Raw genomic sequence first — 23,323 nt, forward strand, 5'->3', positions numbered from 1 at the left:
ACTATTCCAAAAAACAGAAGAGGAAGGAAGGCTATCTATTTTACAATTTATTTATTCTATAAGCCCAACATTACCCTGATACCAAAACCAGATAAAGACACTAAAAGAAGAGAGAGAACTACAGGCCAATATCTCTGATGAATATAAATGCAAAAATCCTCAACAAAATATTAGCAAACTGTATACAACAATACATTGAAAAGATTATTCACTACAATCAAGTGGAATTTATTCCTGGGATGCAAAGGTAGTTCAATATTTGCAAATCAATCTATGTAACACATCACATTACTAAAATGAAGGATAAAAATCATATGATCATCTCAACAGATGCAGAAAAGCATTTGATGGAATTCAGTATCCATTCATGACAAAAACTTTCGAAAGTGGGGTTAGAGGAAACATTGCTAAACAATAAAGACCATATATGAAAAAGCCACAGCTAACATACTCAATGGGGAAAAACAGAGCTTTTCCCTAGATCAGAACAAGATAAGGACTCCACTCTCACCACTTCTATTCAACAGAGTACTGGAAGCCCTGGCCACAGCAATCAGACAACAAAAAGAAATAAAAGGCATCCAAATTGGGAAGGAAGAAAACTTTCAGTATTTGCATATGACATGATACAATATATAGAAAACCCTAAAGGATCCACCAAAAAACTACTAGAACTGATACATAAGTTCAGTAAAGTTGCAGGATACAAAATTAATATGTGGGGTAGGGGGAATGTGAATCCTCCAATTACGTGGTTCTATTGTCTTGTAAGAGTCTAACTTTTCCCTTTTTCTTCTTTTCCTCTGACAATCAAATGGCCAAAGGAAGCTTTTTCCTTCCTTTTTGCCTTTTTTCTCTCCCAGAAGCAATATAGTTGAAGGATCATCCTTTTAATTCCTATTCTTTGAAATTAGTCTTAACCTTTTAAACAGAGTCTGTCCCTTTAAATCACATTCCTTTTCCTTTATATTGCATCTAATACTTTTTAAGTTGTATGCCTGCTCACTGTACAGCATCTATCACTTTAAATCTCTCACCTGGGGCTCTTAATTGGAACCTGTCCCTTTAAGATATGCAACTTTAAAATACTTTCCTGATATGCCAAGTTACCTTAGTATTTTCAGATCTAGGGTAGATTTCATCTTTCTGGTAGTCATTCCTATTCACTCCCAAGCCATTTCATTTTCATCTCTACTCTGCTTTTCCAATAGTTTTACAAGGTCTGCCTTGAATCACCAAAGCCCCACAGTAGGACAGGGTTGGAGTGGTGCTGGTTTTCGTTAATATTTCTTTTTATCCTCAGCTATTTGATAGTTTCAGCATTCTCTGTCTTTACATAATGTTGAGAGTGTGTTTTTTACACAGAATTTTCATATGTGTGCAGTTATTTATACAGTTTAAAAAGATTGGGGGAGCTTGTTCACGACGCCATTTTCTAGCTATCAGAAGTCTGAGTGTGCTTTGTTCAATAAATAGATAAGCTGATTCTAAAGTTCATATGGAAATGCAAAAGATCAAGGATAGTCAAACTACACCCAAGAAAAGATGAGGGCTTACACTAATTGATAACATTTCTTCTATTAAGTTTCATTAATCAAAACAGTATGATATGGGCATGGGAAAAATCAACTAGAACAAGGAAACAGAATAGTGTCTAAATATAGACACACAGAATATGGTCAATAGATCTTCAACCAAAATGCCAAGTCAATCCAATAGCGAAAGAAAAATCTTTTTAACAAATATTACTGAAATAACTGAATATTTGCATTAAAAAAACTAAATAAACCAGCCTCTTTCCCACTCTATACATAAAATTAATTAGGACATATATCTAAATATAACCCTAAAGCTTCTGGAAGAAACCATAAAAGAATATTGCCACAACTTGAGGTAGGCAACAATTTTTAGACAGAACATAAAATGCACTAATCACAAAAGAAAAAACTGACAAAACTGATCCTCACCAAAATTAAACATTTCTAATATCAAAAGATACTACTAAAAAAATAAACCAAAAAAAAGATGGAAAAATACATTCACAGCATATGTAGTTGTCAAAAGACTTATATCTAGACCATACAAACAATTCCTACAAATCAGTATTTAAAAGTCAAAGAATCCAATTTTTTTAAGTGGGCAAAAGACTCAAATAGATACTTCATAATAATATATACAAATGGCCAATAAGCACATGAAAAAGGGCTCAGTATCTTAATAAATTTAATCATCAAGAAAATACACATTAAAACCAGAATGAGATACCATTTCGTATCAGCATGAATGGCTAAAATTAAAAGGACTGAAAACATTGAATTTTGGTGAGAAAGTAGAGAATCCAGATGTCCCACACATTGTTAGAGTGTAAAATGTCACATATGTGGAAATAAAGTGGCTATTTCTGATAAAGATAAACATAAATCTGCCCTGTGATCCACCAATTCCACTCCTCGATACTTATTCAAGAGAAATGAAAACATAGGCCCACAAAAATACTTGTCTAAGATGTTCACAGTCTTATTCCTAATAACCAGACACAAAAAACAACCCTAAATGGCTATCAACAGGAAAATGACTAAACAAATTATGGCACAGTTAACATGTAATACCACTCAACAATAAAAAAAAGAACGAACTACTGATACAGGCAAGAACATGAATGAATCTCAAAAACATGTCAAGCTTCTAAGAAGTCAGACAAAAATAATTCCATTTTTATGATGTCCAAGTACAAGAAAATTAATTCATGATGACAAAAGTCAGAAAAAGATGACCTGGAGGGAATAGGCCAGTGGAAGGGACAAAGCATGAGAAAACTTTCTTGGGTGACAGAAATGTTTTGTATTTTGTTTGGAATGGTGGTTCCATTAAGTGCACACAACTATCAAAACCTACTGCACTAAACACTTAAGACCTACACATTTTAAGGTATGTTAATTACAATGCAATTAAAAAAGAAAAGTCCCATCACTTTCTTTATTCAGTAAACATTTGAGCTCCCAGTCCTAGGAATTCAAAGATAAAAAAAGAACATAGTCACTGACTTCAAGTAAATTTAGTTCCAGTGAAGCTTAGCTGACTTTCAGAGACATATGAATAATTACAGCACAATGAGTTAGAGATAAAATATTACAGGAACTCAAAGAAAGGATACCTTCTTCCTGTTAGAGAAGACTTCCTATAAAAGATGATGGCTATGTTTTAAAATAAAAGGCAGGGCACCCGGGTGGCTCAGTTGGTTAAGAGACTGACTCTTAATTTCAGCTCAGGTTTTGATCTCTGTCTGGGTCTTGGGATTGAGACACTAGGCGTAGGCATTAGTGTGGGGCTCACCACTCAGCAGGGAGTCTGCTTCTGTCCCTCTCCCTCTTTCTCCACTCCTCCCCCCACTTGCAAGCTCTCTCTAAAATAAATAAAATCTTAAAATAAGATAATATAAAAGGCAAGAATCAACTAACTTAAATGGAGGAAAGCATTACAGACCGAAAGAGCAAGATAAGAAATGACACAATAATCATACCCAATATACCGCATACATGAGAGATCAATAAGCAGGCTGATGTGGCTGGAGCGGCAACTACAGAGAGGAAGGAGCAAGAAATGAAGCCAGAGACAAACAAGAGCACACACAAATCTTTGTAAGGAAGACAGACTTCATCCTGTAGGTGACAAGAAATCTAAAGGTTAAACAATCATTTTAGGTAACTTATTCTTTTTTTTTTTTTTTTGCATTTTTTAATTTTATTATGTTATGTTAATCACCATACATTACATCATTAGTTTTTGAGGTAGTGTTCCATGATTCATTGTTTGCATATAACACCCAGTGCTCCAATCAGTATGTGCCCTCCTTAATACCCAGTCCTGCCAATTTGGGAGAAGAAGAAGACCAATCAGGAGGCTTCTAATGTCCTCCCAAGATTTAAGGCCTGAAGTAGGAAAATATTCAGAAGGTAAAACTGACAGGACTGACTCTTAATTTAAATATAAGAGAATGGTAAGAGGCAAACTGACTCTTTGGTAACTGGTGAGATGAATGTACCATCGACTAATATCCTCCAATGCAGCAAAGAGGTCAGTAAGGAAAAGCCTGAAATGTACCTCACCAACAGGTTATTGATAACTTCAGCAAAAGCATTTCAGTAGTGTGGAAGAAGCACAAGTTCAGACTGCAGCAAACAGCAATGGCAACAGTAGGCACAGGTGAAAAAGTAGAAAATAACACAAAGACTGGTAACAGCATTCTGTGTATGTGCTACGTATGTGATAGAATCATACATGTGCTCAACATTAAAGCAGCAACTTTCAAAAGAAGGAAGAATACCAGAAAAGGCATTTATAAAATATTTTCTTAAAAAGGAAACTCAGATCTTGGAGAAAAATGTCTTAATAAATATCTACTTATTAAATGAATGTTTTAAATATAGCTTCATTCACATACTGGCTTGGAAATAGCACGGAAATAAGAAGGGAATCAAGCAGTAGTTGATCCTATCAGTCATGAGAAAGGTGAGTGCAAATATTCCCATCTGGCAGTAATCACTGCTTTTTCATCAACATGTTCTTAAAATTTCATTAGTTAAAAAAAATAACATTCCTGCTCCTCTTCAGAAATCTAGATCTAAGAACTCCATTATAAGGTCTTCCTTTTCTTCCCTTAAAAACCTTTACACTTCAGGGCGCCTGGGTGGCTCAGTCGTTAAGCGTCTGCCTTCGGCTCAGGTCATGATCCCAGGGTCCTGGGATCGAGTCCCACATCAGGCTCCCTGCTCGGCAGGAAGCCTGCTTCTCCCTCTCCTACTCCCCCTGCTTGTGTTTCTGCTCTCACTATGTCTCTCTCTGTCAAATAAATAAATAAAATCTTTAAAAAAAAAAAAAAAACTTTACACTTCAAAATACATTATTTTTTAAAGTATTTTTATTAATACAAATGCAAATATAAATAAAAATAAATTTTCAGAAGGTATTTTAATTTTGAGGCATCCAATAAACTTATGAACTCTTAAGCAAAAAACATCAAAAAACCACCAGCACTAACACTAATGGAATAAATAGTATTAACTGATTTTATTTTTAAATTGTGGGGGAGGAAAGAAACAAGTCAAAGGCACTGAGAGCAAATCAGAATTCTCCATTTCTTCAATTTCCCTTAAGAAAAAATTCACTGATGAAGTTTATCTCTAAAGAACGTTTTTCTTTAAGTTGTCCCTGCCTGAATATTGATCTCTCAACCCATCCTTGAAATAGAAGCCAGAGTGATCTTTGTAAACTCAGCAAATCTGATCTTTTCATGGCCCTGATTTAAAACTCTTAGTGGATCTCTGGACCAGGTTGGTACTTGGGGAATCCATCAAGTCATCCATACAAAGTTCAGCCATTTGAGAGAAGAGTGATTCAATTTGCATATATCTTACAATTTGACACGTAAAATTAATCATGATTTTTACAGAAAAACTAATACACTCTTCAAAACTATTATATTCTTTAAGTGTGTGGATGAGCTGTCAAGATTGTAGTGATCTATTTAATTTAGCTAAAATTCAGGGCCTTGTTTCCTCAGTAATGGCATTTGCCTATTATTGGTTACATTTGTTAAATGGCATGCTTGCTTGTTATCACTATATTAGTTATATCTCAGTATACCACAGTGGTTAGGTGAAAAGTAAAAGTTCTGATGAAACATTCTATAATGAGAATAATGTCAAAAATGGAAACTGTGAAATAGAATCCCAGTGAATATGAATCTCTATATGGTGGGACTGGCAACTCTACAAGTTTGAAGACCCATATCCAAAAAGGAAAAATATGAATGAGTATAAGACTGGATATTGAAAAACTGGGTTTTATTAGACCCTTTGTGCCTAGTGCCCTGGACACTGTTAAAAAAATTCATCTACAGTTTTTGTCAAATCGAGGCATGAAATTTTTTTCATGAATTCAATTTCTCATCTAAAACAGCTTATTATTGGGGTGCCTGGGTGGCTCAGTCAGTTAAGCATCTGTCTTCAGCTCAGGTCATGATCCCAGGGTCCTGGGATCAAGCCCTGCATTGGGCTCCCTGTTCCAAGGGGAGCCTGTTTCTCCCTCTCCCTCTACCTGCCACTCCCCCTGCTTGTGCTCTCTCTCTCCTAAATAAAATCTTTAAAAATAAATCAATAAAAAAAAAACAGCTTATTACAAATAAATTAGGTTAATTTAAGTATGATTGGCTACCAAATAGGTTTTGTTATTTAAAGACAAACTTCTATATTTTACTCAGGATTGATATGTTTTAACAGGTTTTTCAACCTCACATCCACTGTTTCCTCCCATTAAGCAGTACTGATTTGATAAAAACTATCTGTAGTCTAGGTTTTCTATAAAATCCAAAAGTTGTCCAGGTGTGATAGAAATTGTCAATTGAAAGCAATGAAGGATTTCTATCTGCCCTAGGACATAATGGAAAAGTTCTATTAAAATCAGTAGACCATTTCAAAAACACCTGACAATTCTGTATTTGATAGAAAGCCCCACTGCAAGGAGTGGCACATTCCTATCAAATAGTTAGGATTTACTAATCTGTGAGGCAGCACCATTCATACTGGTCATTACAAACAAGGATATGAACAAAGACTGTGGTTGTTCTGGAAAGTTATTTTTGACAAATACTGGAAAAGTAGCATGTACTACTTATTCCAACGTCTTCTAAGTAATAATGAACCAATAAATCTACTTCATTAATTACTTAAGACAGAGGCCAATAAACTTTTTCTATAAATGGGCAGAGAGTAAAAATTGTAGGTTTTTTGAAGGCCATAGGATCTCTGTCACAACTATTCAACTCTGTCCATGCCACAGATGCATGGTCTAGCTGTGTATGAATAAAACTTTATTAACAAAAGTAAGCATGAGGTCAAACTGGGCCATGGCTTGCCAACTCTTTACTTAGGATAAAGCTATATAATCCTTTTTCTTTAAAAGCTAGACTCAAGAGATGTATCTCTTAAAAAATGTATTTAATCTTTAAAAAATTATATTGTTCTGTGAATTTACTATTACATAACTGGCTCCAAACATTTAATTCTTAAGGAGGACATCTCATTATTCCTTAAATGAAATCCTTATTTATAAAACTAAAAGGCAAATACTTAATAACAATGCAACATTTCAACAAGAATATTAAATTACCTGCCCTCAGCTTCTGAGACTTACTAAATTCACATCCAAAATAAGAGATTGAATATTGATAGTTTTCCCTCTCAAATGTCTTTTCATTCTTCCTGTACAAGTGAAATAATATTATATGAAATATCCTATCTATCTGTATCACTTATCTTTAATTTGAGGCACAAACACTTACAAGATTACCAAATGGTAAGACATACTTTATAATGAGATTCAAAACCCATAAGATATAAGGATTTTGTCTTTATCAAGATAATCCTTTAAGAGACTATATAAGATATTTTAAAATAAAGGACTTTTTTCAAAAATAACACAATATCAGAAATGCATATATGTGCAAGTTACACGAATTTATTTATTGGCAGCAGTAAGTTATAAGAGTCCAGGCTTAACATGCAATAAAAAAAATGCAAATATTTACTGGGCGCTCAGCATACGACAAGCAGCGTTCCGAACACTTTGAGTGTATCAACTCATTAATCCTCTTAAGTATACTATGGGTTAGGTCCCACAATTGGCATCACTTAACAGATGAGCAAACTGAGGCAGCAAGCAGTTAATGTACTCAAGGTTATAGTTAATCAGTGGCAGAACCAGGACTGACCCTGGCTCAAGAGAGTTGGACTTCAGAGTCCATGCTTTTAACCACAAACCACATTGCTTCTCAAGACGCAGGTATATTTGTGTGGTCAACTATACTTCAGTTAAACCTTAAAATTAAAAAAATAAATAAATAAATAAGGAGGTATAAATTTAACTGAAAATAAAGGATACATGTGGTGTTTTCATAACTATTTTCTTTTTCTCAGTAATCTCTTATGGTAACCCAATTTTCTGATATAATTCTAATCAATTAATTCTAATTAACTAGTAATTCTAATATAAATTAACTACTCAAAGTCACGTAATTTACTAATCTCAGTTCCAAACACAAATCAATTCCAGCTCACAGCCTGTTCCTCTTCCATAATGCTGACTTCCTGCTGACTTCTTAGTTCCTATACACTGGGTACGTAGGCAAAAAAGAAAAAAAAAACTGGTGCTGTGGGGCAACACGAGGCAAGCCATAACAGCAACAAGCAAGCTGAATATAACAAAAACATTCAGTCAAACAGCCTATTTTTCCACTTTGAAAGTACATGTCTTAGATACACAGAAATCTATAATCAGACATTTTTTAAATATACTTTTGCTTAAGGCAGTAGAGCATTACCAGTAACGAAAAACAATTCAATTTACACATGAAAGTTACTGTGATAAGGTGAAACATTTTAAAAGACCACCAACAGTCCAATTCAATTTTATTTTCCATGAAAACATGTTTAGGCAGGAGTAATTCAAACCATGTCAAGCAATGTTAGCCAATATGACAACGGCACAGATAAGTCTCATAACACCGATTGTAAACTAATATTAGTTCGTATTAATTCATAACTAAAAGTATAAGAAAGTTACAAAATGCAGTGGAAAGGTATTACCTCATAACAAACATGACCATTCTTTAATGTGTCATACTAGATATCAACCACATGATTAAACCAAGAAGGCTTGCAATCCTCTTTTATAAGCAAATGTAATACATACATACTTACTACTTATTATTATAGAGTGACATTTAATTAGGGAAAGAGGGCTTTGCAAGCTAAGAAGTCCTTTACAAACAAGATTATCACTAAAAATAATTTTAAAAAAATTTAAGTAGAATATTAACAAGTAAATTAAATCAAAAGTATAAAATCCAAAAAAACAATGCCTCATTCATTCACACCAAATTCATGCAACTATACCATAATTTGAATAATATCAGTAAGTGAAAAATTCAAAATGTGTTCAGGTAGAAGGGAACTACTTCAGGTGTGGTCCATGGATCCACGCCAGTCTTCAAACTCTTTGTTACTGCTTCATGATGGAATAAGTACAGAAACTGAAGTGAGCATTTAGAATCTCTTAGAGCAATTTGACATTGCTACAAGATTTTATACTTTACAAAAGTACTGATGTGTGAAAAACTGGAAATTTAAAAAACTGGCAACAGCTTGAGAATCACTGAGCTAGACCACATTTCCCAGAATCCCTTTCAGGTAGGTGAGACTAAGTTCTTGGAAACCAAGGAAGTGACGTTTCCCACCATTCCCATTAGGGAACTGACTCTATGGCTCTCAGCTGCCCTTTCCCTTCCTGCGACCTAAAACTCACATGTGGCAGTGACTCTGCTATATACACAGAAACAATGACAATACCCTAAGTGGTGCTTCTTCAACTTTAATGTACAAAAAAGTCACTAGGAAAATCCTGTTAAAACACAGATGCTGATTTAGTAGCACTGTGGTAGAGACTGAGATTCTACATTGCTAACAAGCTACCAGGTAATGCTAATGATACTGATCTTAGGACCATACTTGGAGTAGCAGGTGTTAGGGGACAACAAAACAGTAAGATGGAAGGGACCTGGGTCCCTAAATGACAGCACAAAGCAGATTCCCCATCACTGTGTGTTGTTTTGTGATGAGGAAAAAAAAAAAAGCTATCATTTTTAGACCTTTGTAATATGGGGTCTTTGTACATCAGCCTAGATTTCAACCTATCTAATATAGAGCAGTTCTGTAAATATTAGAAGGGTATACCTCAGGCCAGTTTTGTGTTTTAATTAAAATAACATCAATATAAATGCTTATTCACATAAGTATAAACTGGTAAAAACTTCAAGGCCCTATTGCCCCTTCAAGATAATCAGATTCCAGAATACACACTATGATTTGTCATATATCATTTAAATATTATTACTCTGTACCCATTAACATCTACACCACTACACTGCACTATCTTTTTCATGATGTCAAATCAAAATTTAATGAGTACAATGGCAGGTGTCTCTGTGTAGCAAAGAACAGCTAGATGTGTTTACCAAGAAAGTTAAAAGTTATTTTGGGTGGTTACTTTGCACCAGCAATGATGTAAACAGAGATACAAAAATGGGCAATGAAATTTCATGGTATTGATAGAGCAATCATATTTTTAATGTATGTATATAAAATACATTCATTTTACCAATGGTTAATTATCAAAGAAACACCTAATTAACATATGCTTATAAAGACTTTTTTTTTTTTTTTTTAAAGATTTTATTTATTTATTTGTCAGAGAGACAGAACACAAGCAGGGGGAGAGGCAGGCAGAGGGAGAAGCAGGCTCCCCGCTGAGCAAGGAGCCCGATGTGGGACTCGATCCCAGGACCCTGGGACCATGACCTGAGCCGAAGGCAGCCGCTTAACCGACTGAGCCACCCAGGCGTCCCGCTTATAAAGACTTCTAATAAATGTGTAATTAAAGAAAAAAAAGTAAAAACAAAGCAAATAACCACAACCAGAAAAAGCAGTCAAAAAATGTATCAGCAGCAATCAAAATAAAGAAAAAGTATATCCTGATCCTGTAAAACTTCAAAATGTCCAAAGAAGTGTCTGATAGAGCCTGGGTTTTAACCCTGTACCACCCCTCCTCAAGAAGCACAACTAAGGAAAGAAGTAAATCAACACAATCCTGGAAAAATCTCACTGTTACTCACAATTTAGAGTGAAACAAACCAAGAGACTCAGCAGGCAGCCTGGACAAAAGATCATGGCAAACCCCCAGGAACAGAGGCCGCTGCATTCCAACCTAGGCTCTCAGCTCCGGGAGAAAGGGTCAATAGTATCTGCCATTCTGAGTATGGTAAACTGAGGAAGGCCACTGAGAAGAAACCTATTTTACACGTTTTGTAACCTAACTAGCAACATACACATGGTCTTTTTTGGTGTTCATAATTGAAAGTCAACAAAAGAACAACCTGTGCTTGGCAGGGTCCTCATATTAAAACCCAATGGACTGGAACCCTCTGCCAGCTTACTAAACTGGAAGGTGTCCAAGTGCCTACCGCTTTGCCTCATCAAAGGCCACGGAATGAATTACAACCTCATCATCCTAATGCCTTTCTAACCAGGGACCCCAAGATAACAAGCAATTCTGAAATACCAAAAGAAAAGTAAAAATTTGTAGCATCTCATAAAATATCAAATGAGTAAAGAAATAATTAGGACCTAGGACAAACTTATACTAAAAACAAACTTCTGAAAATAATTTCTACAAACATTGTTTTGAGAGAGAACATCTCAAAGCCGTACAGAAACAGTTGGTTGTCCCATGCAAAGAAATGTTATCAACATATCTGTAAGTGTATGTTTGTGTTCAGGCAGAAGTAAGTATCAATACAGAGAAAGCTTTAACAGGTTACTCCCTGCATTTCTGTAAAAATTACATTTTTTTCATAAAATTGATTTTTAAAATTTCACATTCATTTCACAAGTAACAATTTTTTACTCTATACAAAGCTTGAATAAGTTTCATGTTCCTTGAGAATAGAAAAACAATATGATGAAACATCCTGAGACTAATTACAATGGTACTAACATTCATTCCACAAGCATTTCTGTGTCTACTGTGGACTTCACACCCTGCTAACTGCTAGGAATGCTATAGAAACATGACAAAACTTGATCCTTGTCCTACAGGATCTTACAAAACACCAATCAAACTATTTTGACTAAATAGAAAAACTGGATCTAATAATATTAGAATATATTTATGGCAAAAGGAAAAATTATTTCATTCATTTTATCATGATCATCTATCAACTTTCTGGACACTTAAACTTGCATACATCCCTCTTTCTCTTTCAAAACAAAACTTAAACTGAATTAATTCCAAAAGCCATTATAAAATGTTGGCTTAATTTATTTAGCAAGTGTTCCCATCAACATTTATGTTTAATGTTTCAGATTATATATTTTTAAAAATCTACCTTTATTAATTTTCAAACTTCTCAAGGTCTTGCTTAGGAATTTAGTAAAATAAAAATGTTTTTTTTCTTAACGTCTTCACTTAATATCCATGACAGACTGTCTCCTGAAAAGCTGCAGCTGAATTTTATTTGCATTTTATTTTTAAAGATTTTATTTATTTATTTATTTATTTGAGAGAAAGAGAGAGAGAGAAAGCATGAGCAGGGGGAGGGGCAGTGAGAGAAGCAGGCTCCTCCCCGAGCAGGGAGCCCAGTGTATGGCTTGATCCCAGGACCGTGGGATCATGACCTGAGCGGAAGACAGACACTTAACCAAGTGAGCCACCCAGACGCTCCCCTTTGCATTTTATATTTAAAGGAGTTTTGAGGGGATGGAGGTGGAATTTAAAAAAAAGGGACCTTCAGATACCTAAATTTATAAAAAATGTTTTAAAAACTGATCTGAATCTCTAATATCAGCAAGTCAGTAATCCAATACTGACCTAAGCAAATAATCTTGTCACAGAACTCTTAAAGATATGTACATTTTCTCTTTTCAGAAAAGTTAATGATTTCATATTCCAATGCTTTTCCCTCTCTCTGGCAGCTCCTAAAAGGCTAATTCTCCTTTAAAATGCTGAAATTCCTCAGTGCTTGAACCTAGCCTCTTCTCACTTTAAGCTTGATTTTTTAGATCATAGATCAGTGCTATCTAATAAAAATATAGTGCAAGCCACATACATAATAGTGAAAAGAAATATGTGAAATTAATTTAAAAATATATTTTAACACAATATACTGATAGCATTATTTCAATATGTAAACAATATTAAAAATGAATGAGAGATATTTATATCCTTTTTTGTACTAAGTCTTCCAAACCCAGTCTGTATTAGACATTTACAGCACATCTGAATTTGAGTTAGACGTGTATCAAGTATTCAGTAGCCACATGTGGCTAATGTCTACCATACTGGACAGTGCAGCCTTAGATGATCTTATCTATGCACTGCTTCAGTCATCAGCTATACTTGAATGACTCCAAATTTATATCTCTAATCCAGTCTTCTTCCTGGTGCAAGATTAGTATTTCCTAATGTCTAACTGGCATCTTCTTTTAGATGACTCAAAGGCACCTCACACTCCAATAATGTCCAACTTCAATTCATGATCCACCCTTCAAAAGTGTGTTCCTTTTCTAATACTCCCTATCTAAACGTATTGCAAACAATTCAGGTATAAAAGCCAGAAACCTAGAAATCAACCCCTTGACACCTCCTTCTCTCTCTTTCCCATATACAATCCATCTAAAAGTTCTGTCCATTTTACTTCCTAAATATCAATCAAATCAATCTCTGCTCTCCATCTCAATCATCACCACCACTCTATCCATCCATCTACTCATGCCAAGCTCTGAGCCATTTTCTTCAATGCAAGCATTTCTCAAAATTTAACTACAATGTCATCGCTACTTCAAGCCTCCCAACCCCTGATAAAACTTTCCAACTGATTTCTATTGCCTCCAGAATAAAAGGCCCAAGCCTCATGATCTAGACCCTAAGTATCTCGCAGTCCCATCTCCCTATACCGTCCCTATCTTGTCCTCCATTCATCCCAGTCCTTCAGACCTTTGTACTCACCATGCTCCCTACTGCCTTATGAACTTTGCATATGCTTCTTTAACCTTACTTAACCTATTTAATTCCCACTCATCCTCCAGATCTCAGGGACGCATTCTATGACCACCACAAAGACACCAAATTTCCCTTTTATAAGCTCTTCTAGAACTATGTCCCTTTTCATCTCTGGTATATTTTACAGATGCAATGTTTGAATATATAGTTAATGGCTTTCTCCCCATAAGACTACATCTGATTGTACTAAAGAAAGTGTCTGCTACAGCAAGATATTTAATAATTATTTGTTGAATGAATGCATCAATGAATCTGCCTTGTTTTTTCCCTAGACAAAGACTAGACACCATATGAGATGGCATATACAACACACCCTGCTTACACATCATTAGTTCTGGAAAGCCTTCCAGACTTCCCAAGTAAAATGCCACTATACAGCATGTTTAAATTCTGACTGACTTGTATATCATCACAAAAACTAACAGTCCCTTGTGTATAAGAGGCATAACATTTACTGCGTGTATTTCAGTACACACATTACTATATAGGGTTACATATTTCTCTGCATTATTGCAGAGACTTACTGTTGTAAAGATACCATACCTTCAGCAGCACTATCCTAAGATAAGGGTAGCTATTTGTCTCCACTATAAAGGCTGTAAAGCTGTAATAAGTGTAAGAAGTATTCACACATGCACACAGACTCACACCCACAGAGTAAGGGTGTGAAACCTGTTGGGGTGACAGTACTAAGGCACACGTAGGATCTATCCAGCCCTGGAGCATGATGTGGTTCTTTCCCCTTTCTATCACCAGGGTGCTTCTTTTCTGCTCTCAGTATCTTTGATTTGACACCCCTGTTAATATTTTACATTATCACCACACATTTTTTGGCCTCTCTTCTCTGCTTTTTTTTGTTTTCATTCTATGAAAACAAAAGTTTTTCAATTTTTACATAAATTGTTTTGCATTGCTGGGAGTGCAGTCTGCTTCTTCTAAAAATCATCTGGAGGTAAAGTCTTCTTCAGCTACTTCCAGATCCTACACCTTACAAAAAGTCAGAATTTCTAGAGAGATGGGACTTAACTGCAACATGGTAAGTCAAACTGCCAATATCCTTCTTTTGTCAAAAGGAGAAAACATAAGCTGAAAAAGTTGATGTAGTTATATTTTTATGGTTCTTGAAATGTTACTATGTAATTTTTACTTGATTTAGCAAATGCTGCTGTGTGAGAGGAGAAAATTATTTTCAACTTGCTGAGGTAGCAAGTTTCTTTTTATGCCCCCTTTATGCTTGAGGCAGTCAAGTCTACACGCAGTTGAAACTAGATTTATAGGTTATTCACCAAAAAAAGTCACTGCAAACAGCACCTTGAAACCTTAAAACTTGCACAGTTTAACAGAATATCCAGGCATTTTTAGCAGTTTATAGTATCAGTAGAAGCCGCCAGGCAATATGTAACATATTTTAAGACAGAAGGTCAACAAGGCTTATTACTGTTGAACTATAATTTCACAAACAATGTAAACCAAAGAGATAGTTAAAAATGCTCATTAAAGAAATCAGAAATGGGGGCACCTGGGTGGCTCAGTCAGTTAAGCGGCTGCCTTCAGCTCAGGTCATGGTCCCAGGGTCCTGGGATCGAGCCCCGCATCAGGCTCCCTGCTCGGCAGGAACCCTGCTTCTCCCTCTCCCACTCCCCCTGCTTGTGTTCCCTCTCTTGCTGTGTCTCTCTCTGTCAGATAAATAAATAAAATATTTTATAAAATAAGAAATCGGAAATGTTTCAAAATAGGACGTCTCTGATAAGCTCCCCTGAAAACCAAACATAAAGCAACTGGTTTCTTCTAGGGTTCTTCAACATGATCTATTATTGTTTCAGCTAAAAAAAAAAAAAATTGTTTTAATGGTTCTGATCCTTTCCGAAACGGTGTATCAAGAGTATGTTTATATCAAAGTGGTAATGATAAAATATTTTACAATTCTAGACAATAAAATATCTTGCACTTAATATACAACTTGTAAAGAACTACCAATATTCTTTGCAAATGTACTTCTGCCTAAAAGCTATGTTGGAATATGATGGGAGCAAAACTTTTATACCCTTTGTATAAACTCTTCTCATATGACTGTTACCAAAAGTGTAGCACGTAAAAGTAAAGTTATGTTGATGGTGCTGTAAAGGTTGCTTCCCATCTGAAAACAGATCATTCACCAGCAATCTCCTGGGGAAGAGGTCTGTCTCTCAGAAAACAGAAGCCATACAAGAAAGGTGCAGGGTGGGTTACAGAACCAGAAATCTGACTTTCTTGGTCTTGATCATTAATGTGTTTGGGAGGAAGCTTCTACATGATGGCATGTGAAAAGAAGCTCTCCATCTGTGGATAGGTCAAAAGTTAGAAATTAGAAATTCCAGCAAATTCTCCTGAAGTACCACTTTGAAATAGCTATCTCAAGGCAACATGTGGAAGAGGGCAGGCCCCTCAAGACAAAAGAGCATTCACTTTATACTCCATACTGCCATTGTGCTTCCTATTTTATTTATCTCACAGTTGTTCTTCTCTAGTGCTAAATTTTAACAAAGACTTTTATAAGCTGTAGTCTTTCTTAGTTGTTCAAAGGTGAAAGAAAGGGAAGGGAGTTTGGTGGTATACACTTGGGCCAGCGGATGGTCAGTATGGTGGTAGCACCAGTAATCAAATAGAACACAAAAGAGAAGGTGAAGTTCAAGGGGAATCAGGTAAGAAGACTTGTGTGTTCATCCTTCTATTTCCCCTCTAACAGAAACACAAAGACAAAAACCCCAGAGCACAACCTGGTTAAGCCTTGCATGTTAGAAATCTGGAGTTTCTAAGAAACTGTGTTCCTTCAGAATAAAGTGGAAACACTATTTCTCATGCTACCTTATGGTATCTTCAACTCAAAATTGCTAGGTAAGGCAAAGACATACAATATAGTGCCTTACCTTTCAGATACCTTAGACTTTGCAAAACACAGAATTAACCATTTTCAGATAACTCTAATCAGCACTTAGGTGGGCCACTGCAAGATAAAGCTTTCTTTGTTTCCAAACTCCTCAGCACAAGCACCTTATCTTTCCCAAAGAAGAAAGTAAATTTACACACCACAAAATGCTTTAATCCAATTTTCTATTTTAAAATGTGTTATTTTTGATCAACAATTTAAATTAGAAGTGGTCACCATGGCTTGATGGAAATGAGTTTTGAATCTTTATTCCACACATTTGGGCAGTATTCTTGGATCTGCCACTTATAACTGAGCAAATCTTTGATTCCCTCTGTGCTTCAGCATCCTCATCTGCACATAAGGGTGTTAAGCTGTGCCATCACTAATTCTATGGAAAATACCTTTTCAAAAACACAATCTCAACTAATTATGTTCTAACATGTTTCTATTTTTTGAAGTTTCAAAAGGTTGAGATTTCTATAAAAATTCTGAAAATTCAAAAGGTTAGTAGAAATATGCAATTCCCCCTTAAGGGGAATCTCCAAAGAGAAAAAACAAAAAGGCATTAAGTAAATCTGTTATTGAGACAAACTGAGCCAAATCTCCTCTCATAGTGAAGTTTATTCCACACATATAACTAAACACTACAAGAGATCAATGTAGTATTTAGTGCATTATTTAAACATAACCACCACACTGTGGTGGTACTCTATGGTCCTAAATTCTTCCAGTGCTCTTCTCTGCCTAAACTTTTGAGATTCTGCATTTTAACATAGTAAGTCTCTACTTAAATATAAGATCTATATAGGCTACCTGAACACCTACGAGATCCTTCCTCTCTTCTTTGGCACAAATCTAATCTGTTCAAGACCCATTAGGAATTACATGTAAACTCCCAGAAAAAGTCTTATTAGACCCACAGATTACTATTGCCTTTATGAGTCACTGCCATACAAAAGCAACAAAGTCGGGTGGAAGAAGAAACATGTCAAACAGATCATTTGCAACATAAAGTGACAAATGTTACAATATAACATTGCTAGGGACTTATCACCAAGTAACAAAAAAGGGAGGCACTAGCTAAGCTTGGGTAGAGACCCTGGCTATAGAATTCTGATTGGCAGGGGCATTCCAAGGTCAATTGTATCAGACTTTACTAAGAACCTACACTGTAGTGGCTCCCTGGCACTACAAATACACAGAAAAATAAGTTGCAGTTCCCCACCCTTAAGGAGCTTGTAGTCCAAAAAAGAACAATATGTGTTTGGAACCAAAATAAATGAGACTAGCCTTTGGAGGTGGGGTCATGTTGGAAAGAAGTAAAAGACCAAGTTTGTAAATGAAATCGTGTAACTAGGTTGAAGAACTAAGGTTCAATCTAATGAAGAATGGAGAGAAACTCAAATAAAAGAGTGATCCAAGATTATCCAAAACATCCTTGTGAGGTAAAGAAACTGAAGGTAGAGATTCCAGAACAAAAATAAAAACCGAGTACGGTGAGTTTTTAACTCCGTAGCCTGTCACCCTAATGGTGTTGTACGCAAAAACTATGGGAACAACAACGCATAATAGTTAAAAGCACCAGATTTGGAACCAGCTCCCCTGTGCTCACCTTTCAACTCCACCACTTCCTAGCTAGGTCAGGAAAGTTACTTAACGGTTCTGTGCCTGTCTCCTCACCTGTGAAGGAAAGTGCCTGCACAGCCAGAAGCCCCTTCTTCAAAACATAAGTGTTGTTACATCATTCCAATCGAAAACTTTATTCACAAAATCAAATACATATCTTTTAGGCACTTGTAGCCTCCATAACCTGGCCCAACCTTTCTGGTCTTAATCCTCATTGGACACCCTCCTACTTCCACGAACCACAGGATCTAGTGTCAGTTCTGCAAACCAATAAGCACTTTCCTACTTATGTGTCGCCTCTCCAGTGGTTGTCTAGAAAGCCTTTTCCTCACCGGTCTTTCAAAACCTACTTCTCTAGGAAATGAACTCTCCTTCCCCTCCAGTTCCACAGCACATTTACCTGCCCCTCTGCACAGTTTGCCACTGTTTCCCGTTTTTGTGTTTGTTCCTGTAATGCCTCCCTCTCTCCCCTTTTCACCAAAATAGTGAACTTTCAGAGAGCTGGGGCAAATCTTTTTTATCCTCCTTCCCACCCCTCCTCTCAGACTGTGCCTATGCAGGCCTGCAAAAGCGTTACTGAGTTAAATTGGATGTTAACAACCGTAATGGCCTCAGTTCCAGAAACTGCTTAATTTCGCATAATTTTTTTTACTGCTTTCAGGTTCTAAAATCTTAACATGAAACGTCTTTAAAAATCAGAACACTGCCATCGCTTCAAGAAAAGTTCCACGGAGCACCCACACGAGTTGACAATGAGGTCATTCTTAGCTTCAGAAGTTGTGTGTGTGCCACGGAGGGCAGCTTCACACCGGTCGGTACACACTGCTCTGAAATTAGGAGAAAGAAGAGGCGGCCGGGCAGCACACGGGCTTGGCTCTGGTCGGCCCTCAACTTCCTGCGGGCCCGCGGGCTCCGGCCGCGCTCGCCCCTCTCCGCCACACTCGTTCCTCCAGCCCTCGCCTCCCCTCGTCCCGCCGCAGCAACTCTCCCCAGAGCGGCGCGGACAGCGTGGCAGATCCTCCGGGGCGGATCCGCTCGGGCCTGGGCCGCCAGCCACCCTGCCTGCTCTGCTCGCGGCCCCCGGCCTCTCCCCGGCCCGCCGCCCGCCGCCCCGGGCCCAGGCCGCGTCGCCGCGGCCGCCCCGAGGGGAGCTGGGGGACTCGCCCGGCTCCGCGTGGCGCCGGGGGCGGAGCCGGCCCGGAGGGCCCGGGGAGAGGCCGGGGGCGGGCGGCGGCCTCCGCCTACCCCGACACGCACCCCACCGCCCCCAACCCCAACCCTCCTCGGGGCCCCGGCCCGCGCTGGCGGCCGGGCGGCCGGCGGGACTCGCCACTTACCAACCCGCCTGGGACAACGCCGCGCCGGGGACCTCAGACATGGTAGCTGCTTAGGCCGGGGGTGGGGGGGGGCTAGGGTGGGGGTGGGGGGGTAGGCCTCCTACTTGAGACCAAAAAAAAAAAAAAGAAAGAAAGAAAGAAAAAAAAACCGAAAGAAAAGAAAAGAAAAAAAAAAAAAACTCCTCTGGTCGGCTCTGCAACTGGGCATGCTCAGTGCGGCCGGCGCTTCCGCGTGCGGGTTCCGCTCGCCGCGTTTTCCGAGCGGCCGCAGGGGCAGGCCTGGCGTGGGGCTTGGAGGTTACAGCCTGGCGGAGGCCGTGATGCCCCACAGACCCGCTGGGGTCTGGAAATCGCAGGCCAATTTGTGAGCAAGGACCACGAGACTTTGCTCTCCATCGAAGGCTGGTTATTTTTTGTTTGGGGTCACTTTTCTGAGTTGCACACCTTGGAAACGAATGCAGACTTTTTTTTTTTTTGTACAGCAGAAAGTAACGCCCGCGTTTCCAGCGCCGAGAGGCGGTCACTTCACCAGAGACCAGGATATGCTAGAGCTGAGACGGATGGGTCGGTTGAGAGGCAGTGCTTCCAGTTTGGGGACAGTGAAACTAAACGAAAGAGGTGTTGCCAGCCACTCTGCATAGGAAAAAAGTTTACTTTTTTTTTTTTTTAATAAAGACTCGCTCCATTCACTCTGCTTTTCGATCTGCCCCTACGCAAAGGAAAGAATAAAGTCGCATTTTTTTCGACTCCCCACGGGCAATCAGTTTGTAGAGGCTGGAGCACAATGAAAATGATGAACCCAAGAAAACCTGAACTTAAGGGACATGGGTAAATTGGGCAGTTGTGTCAGTGCTTGTTTTCTCTGTCCCTCTGCCACTAGACCCGTCCAAAGTCCCAGCGCGGTCCTGTGACGGTAGCACCGGCTTAACAAGGCCTGGATGGCTCCACAGCCTCCTCGTCCGCGTCCTTCTCTGGCCCCCAGGATGGCTGAAGCGCAGGGGCTGGTCCCCCGAGTGAGCCTGCGCGGCGGCGTCGCCGAACGGCGCGTTGGACGCTCCAGCACGATTGGACGGCTGAGACTGACGACAGCCAATCGGGGAGGAGCAGGTGGAAGGGGCCGCTGGCCGGGGAGACACTCCCTAAAAGTTTGCTCCGCCCTCCATGGTTTTCCACCTCTGCGGCTACTCGGCATAAAGACGCATCTATGTAGCTCCGGCCCCAACTGTCAAGTCACGGGGAGAAACCGAGAACTTAAGCCCCATCACCCGCCGCTACCTCATCTGAAACCATCATCACAAACACAGACTTGGAACAGAGACTGCGGAACTGGGCAGAGCCGCTCCGGGGATTGGGGAGGAAATTGACAGTTACAGAAGGAAGGAAATAATTGCCATGGGTGGAGCTCAATACAAATTGGAACTCAGTACAAATTTTTCTCCTTTTAACTGGGAAACTCCGTTTGGGCTTTCCAAGGAATAGTTTTAAAATCGCGATGCTATCGAAATATGTTTTTAAGCACATTACTTATTTTAATGAAAAGTATTTCCAAGTACTTAGAATCAGAAATAATTCCATCCTATTCCCTGCAATTTGCAGTAGTATACTGTGTTTAGACCATACACATGCTACAAGTATATTTCAATTTAATGGCACCAGTTATCCTACCCAGGAGTCAGGAAAAGATTTGTAATTCTGAAGGTAAATAGATGATTCAAATTGCTAATAATTTTTATTGGTGTTAAATAGGATCTACTCTTACCAATTATTTACATTTTGCAATTAATGTAAGTTGTTAACTATGAAAATGATATGCTGTCCTAGTGTCAGAATTCTTCACTGGCTAAATGTGAATCCCTTACACGTTTGTTCTCATGGTGCAGTGTAGTAAGAATTTACCATCGCATAGCACTTACAATAACTTTAATAAAATGCTCCATGAAACGCTATATCCCCTTACTTTAAGAAGTGTTTTTAAAGAATAGGTTGAGGATTCCCACTGGAAAAATTTGGGACAATATTACCATCAAAAACAATGACAATAATTTATTGAATTAAAAAAAATAGGTAGGGGCGCCTGGGTGGCTCGTTGGTTAAGCGACTGCCTTCGGCTCAGGTCATGATCCTGGAGTCCCGGGATCGAGTCCCACATCGGGCTCCCTGCTCAGCAGGGAGTCTGCTTCTCCCTCTGACCCTCCCCCCTCTCATGCTCTCTGTATCTCATTCTCTCTCTCAAATAAATAAATAAAATCTTTAAAAAAATAATAATAAAAAATAAAAAAAATAGGTAAAATGCATTTCAGAGTGGCACAAAACAAGTGGTACCTTGGCTGGCTCAGTTGGTAAAGCATGTGACTCTTGATCTTGGAGTTGTAAATCCAAGCCCTCCATTGAGTGTAGAGATTACTTAAAAACAAAATCTTAAAAAGAAATAAATAAAAGGAGAAAGGATGAAAGCTTTTCTTTCAGAGGCATACCAGAGAATAAATGTAGAACAACTGATAGAATTAGAAAATCACCATTTTCCGAATCATTCACAACTGATGCAGGCACAGTTCATCAAAGGATGCTAAAAGCCACTGGTGAAAGTTGGTAGGTGTACAGGATCTTCACACAGTCTCAAGGTATCAAGCCATAACTTAATTATTACAAAAGAAAAAATGTACCTTTACCTTAATAAAGAAAATCACTGCCTTAAACAAATGACTAAAGCTAGAATCACTAATGGGACAATCTGATATGTGCTTACTGATGTAGTGCAATTAGAAATACACAACATCATTGCCAAAATTGTTTAACCTGAATTTAATCAAGCTTCTAGACAATAGTTCCCAACCAGGAGCTGGATCCCCATCCCACACCCTACCCCTTACCCAAGTGGACACATTTGACAATGCCTGGAGACATTTTCAGTTGTCATAACCTGGGGCGGGGGAGGGGGATGGTGTTACTGCATCTAACGGGTACTGCTAAACATTATACAATGGACAGGACAGATTCCCCACAACAAATAATTATCTGGCCCAAAATGTCAATAGTGCCAAGGTTCAGCAGCCCTGGTCTAGATATAAGCAAAAACGTAAAGGATATATAGAGGATACTGGAACAATCAAACAGAAGAAACAGGCAGATAAATCCAGAATGTGGCATATTCTATAAGAAACCTGTCCTGGACTGTTTATTGAGCCAATATAATTAAAAAAAAAAAAATCTCCAAATTAAAGGGACTCAAGAGATGTAACACCAAAGTGGAATTTTGGATCTTAAAAAAAGAGAAAGATATTTTGTGGTATTATACTTAATCTTGGAAATTTTATACCAAAGCTTTTATGGCTTTTATGGCTGAGGAGTTGTGGTGTCTACAACTTATTTCCTTCAGAAAAAATATATATGTAGATATATAATATATATATGTAAAACAAATATACACACATGTATGTGTATGTGTATTAAAGAGGGAGAGAAGGTAAATGTGGCAAAATGTTTAAAATGGGTGAATCTAATTGGAGGTGCTCGTCATATTGTAACTTTTCTCTAACTTTGAAATTTTTCAAAGCAAAAAGTTAAAAGTATAGATTATACTAATTTCTTTCACATCCAAAATTTTTAATTGGAATTAAGGTCTGTATAGATAAGTTAGTGCAATGGAAAATGGTAGCAGCTGACTAAACCAAAAAATAATAATAATAATTTTCATTTTTAATAAGATAAATCATCACTTTACAGAAAATGTGAAGTCTACAATTAGCTTAAAGTTGGGGGAAATCCTAAGGATGATAGAAGA

The 23,323-nt window shown here is 37.9% G+C and overlaps 1 protein-coding gene and 1 long non-coding RNA gene across 5 annotated transcripts in view; one reads left to right on the forward strand and one right to left on the reverse strand.

Annotated features, from left to right (window-relative positions):
• Positions 1-19,720, reverse strand: part of TDRD3 (tudor domain containing 3) — a 156,129-nt gene extending 136,409 nt beyond the window's left edge. For 2 of the 4 annotated variants that reach the window (XM_036085418.2, XM_036085417.2), the window contains exon 1: positions 19,543-19,640. In XM_036085418.2, the coding sequence (XP_035941311.1) occupies positions 19,543-19,583 (41 nt within the window). In that variant the 5' untranslated portion in view covers positions 19,584-19,640. Of the gene's footprint in view, positions 1-18,946; positions 19,070-19,542 lie in introns of those variants that run through there. The other 2 variants (XM_078070280.1, XM_036085419.2) reach the window with 2 other exon arrangements.
• Positions 19,412-22,242, forward strand: LOC118531409 (uncharacterized). Its single transcript, XR_004915165.2, has 3 exons — positions 19,412-19,584; positions 20,025-21,606; positions 21,827-22,242. It is a non-coding gene; the product is annotated as an uncharacterized LOC118531409 (long non-coding RNA).
• The last annotated feature ends 1,081 nt before the right edge of the window (positions 22,243-23,323 follow it).

Source organism: Halichoerus grypus, chromosome 4 (genome assembly GCF_964656455.1).
Source record: "Halichoerus grypus chromosome 4, mHalGry1.hap1.1, whole genome shotgun sequence".
Taxonomy (NCBI): domain Eukaryota; kingdom Metazoa; phylum Chordata; class Mammalia; order Carnivora; family Phocidae; genus Halichoerus; species Halichoerus grypus.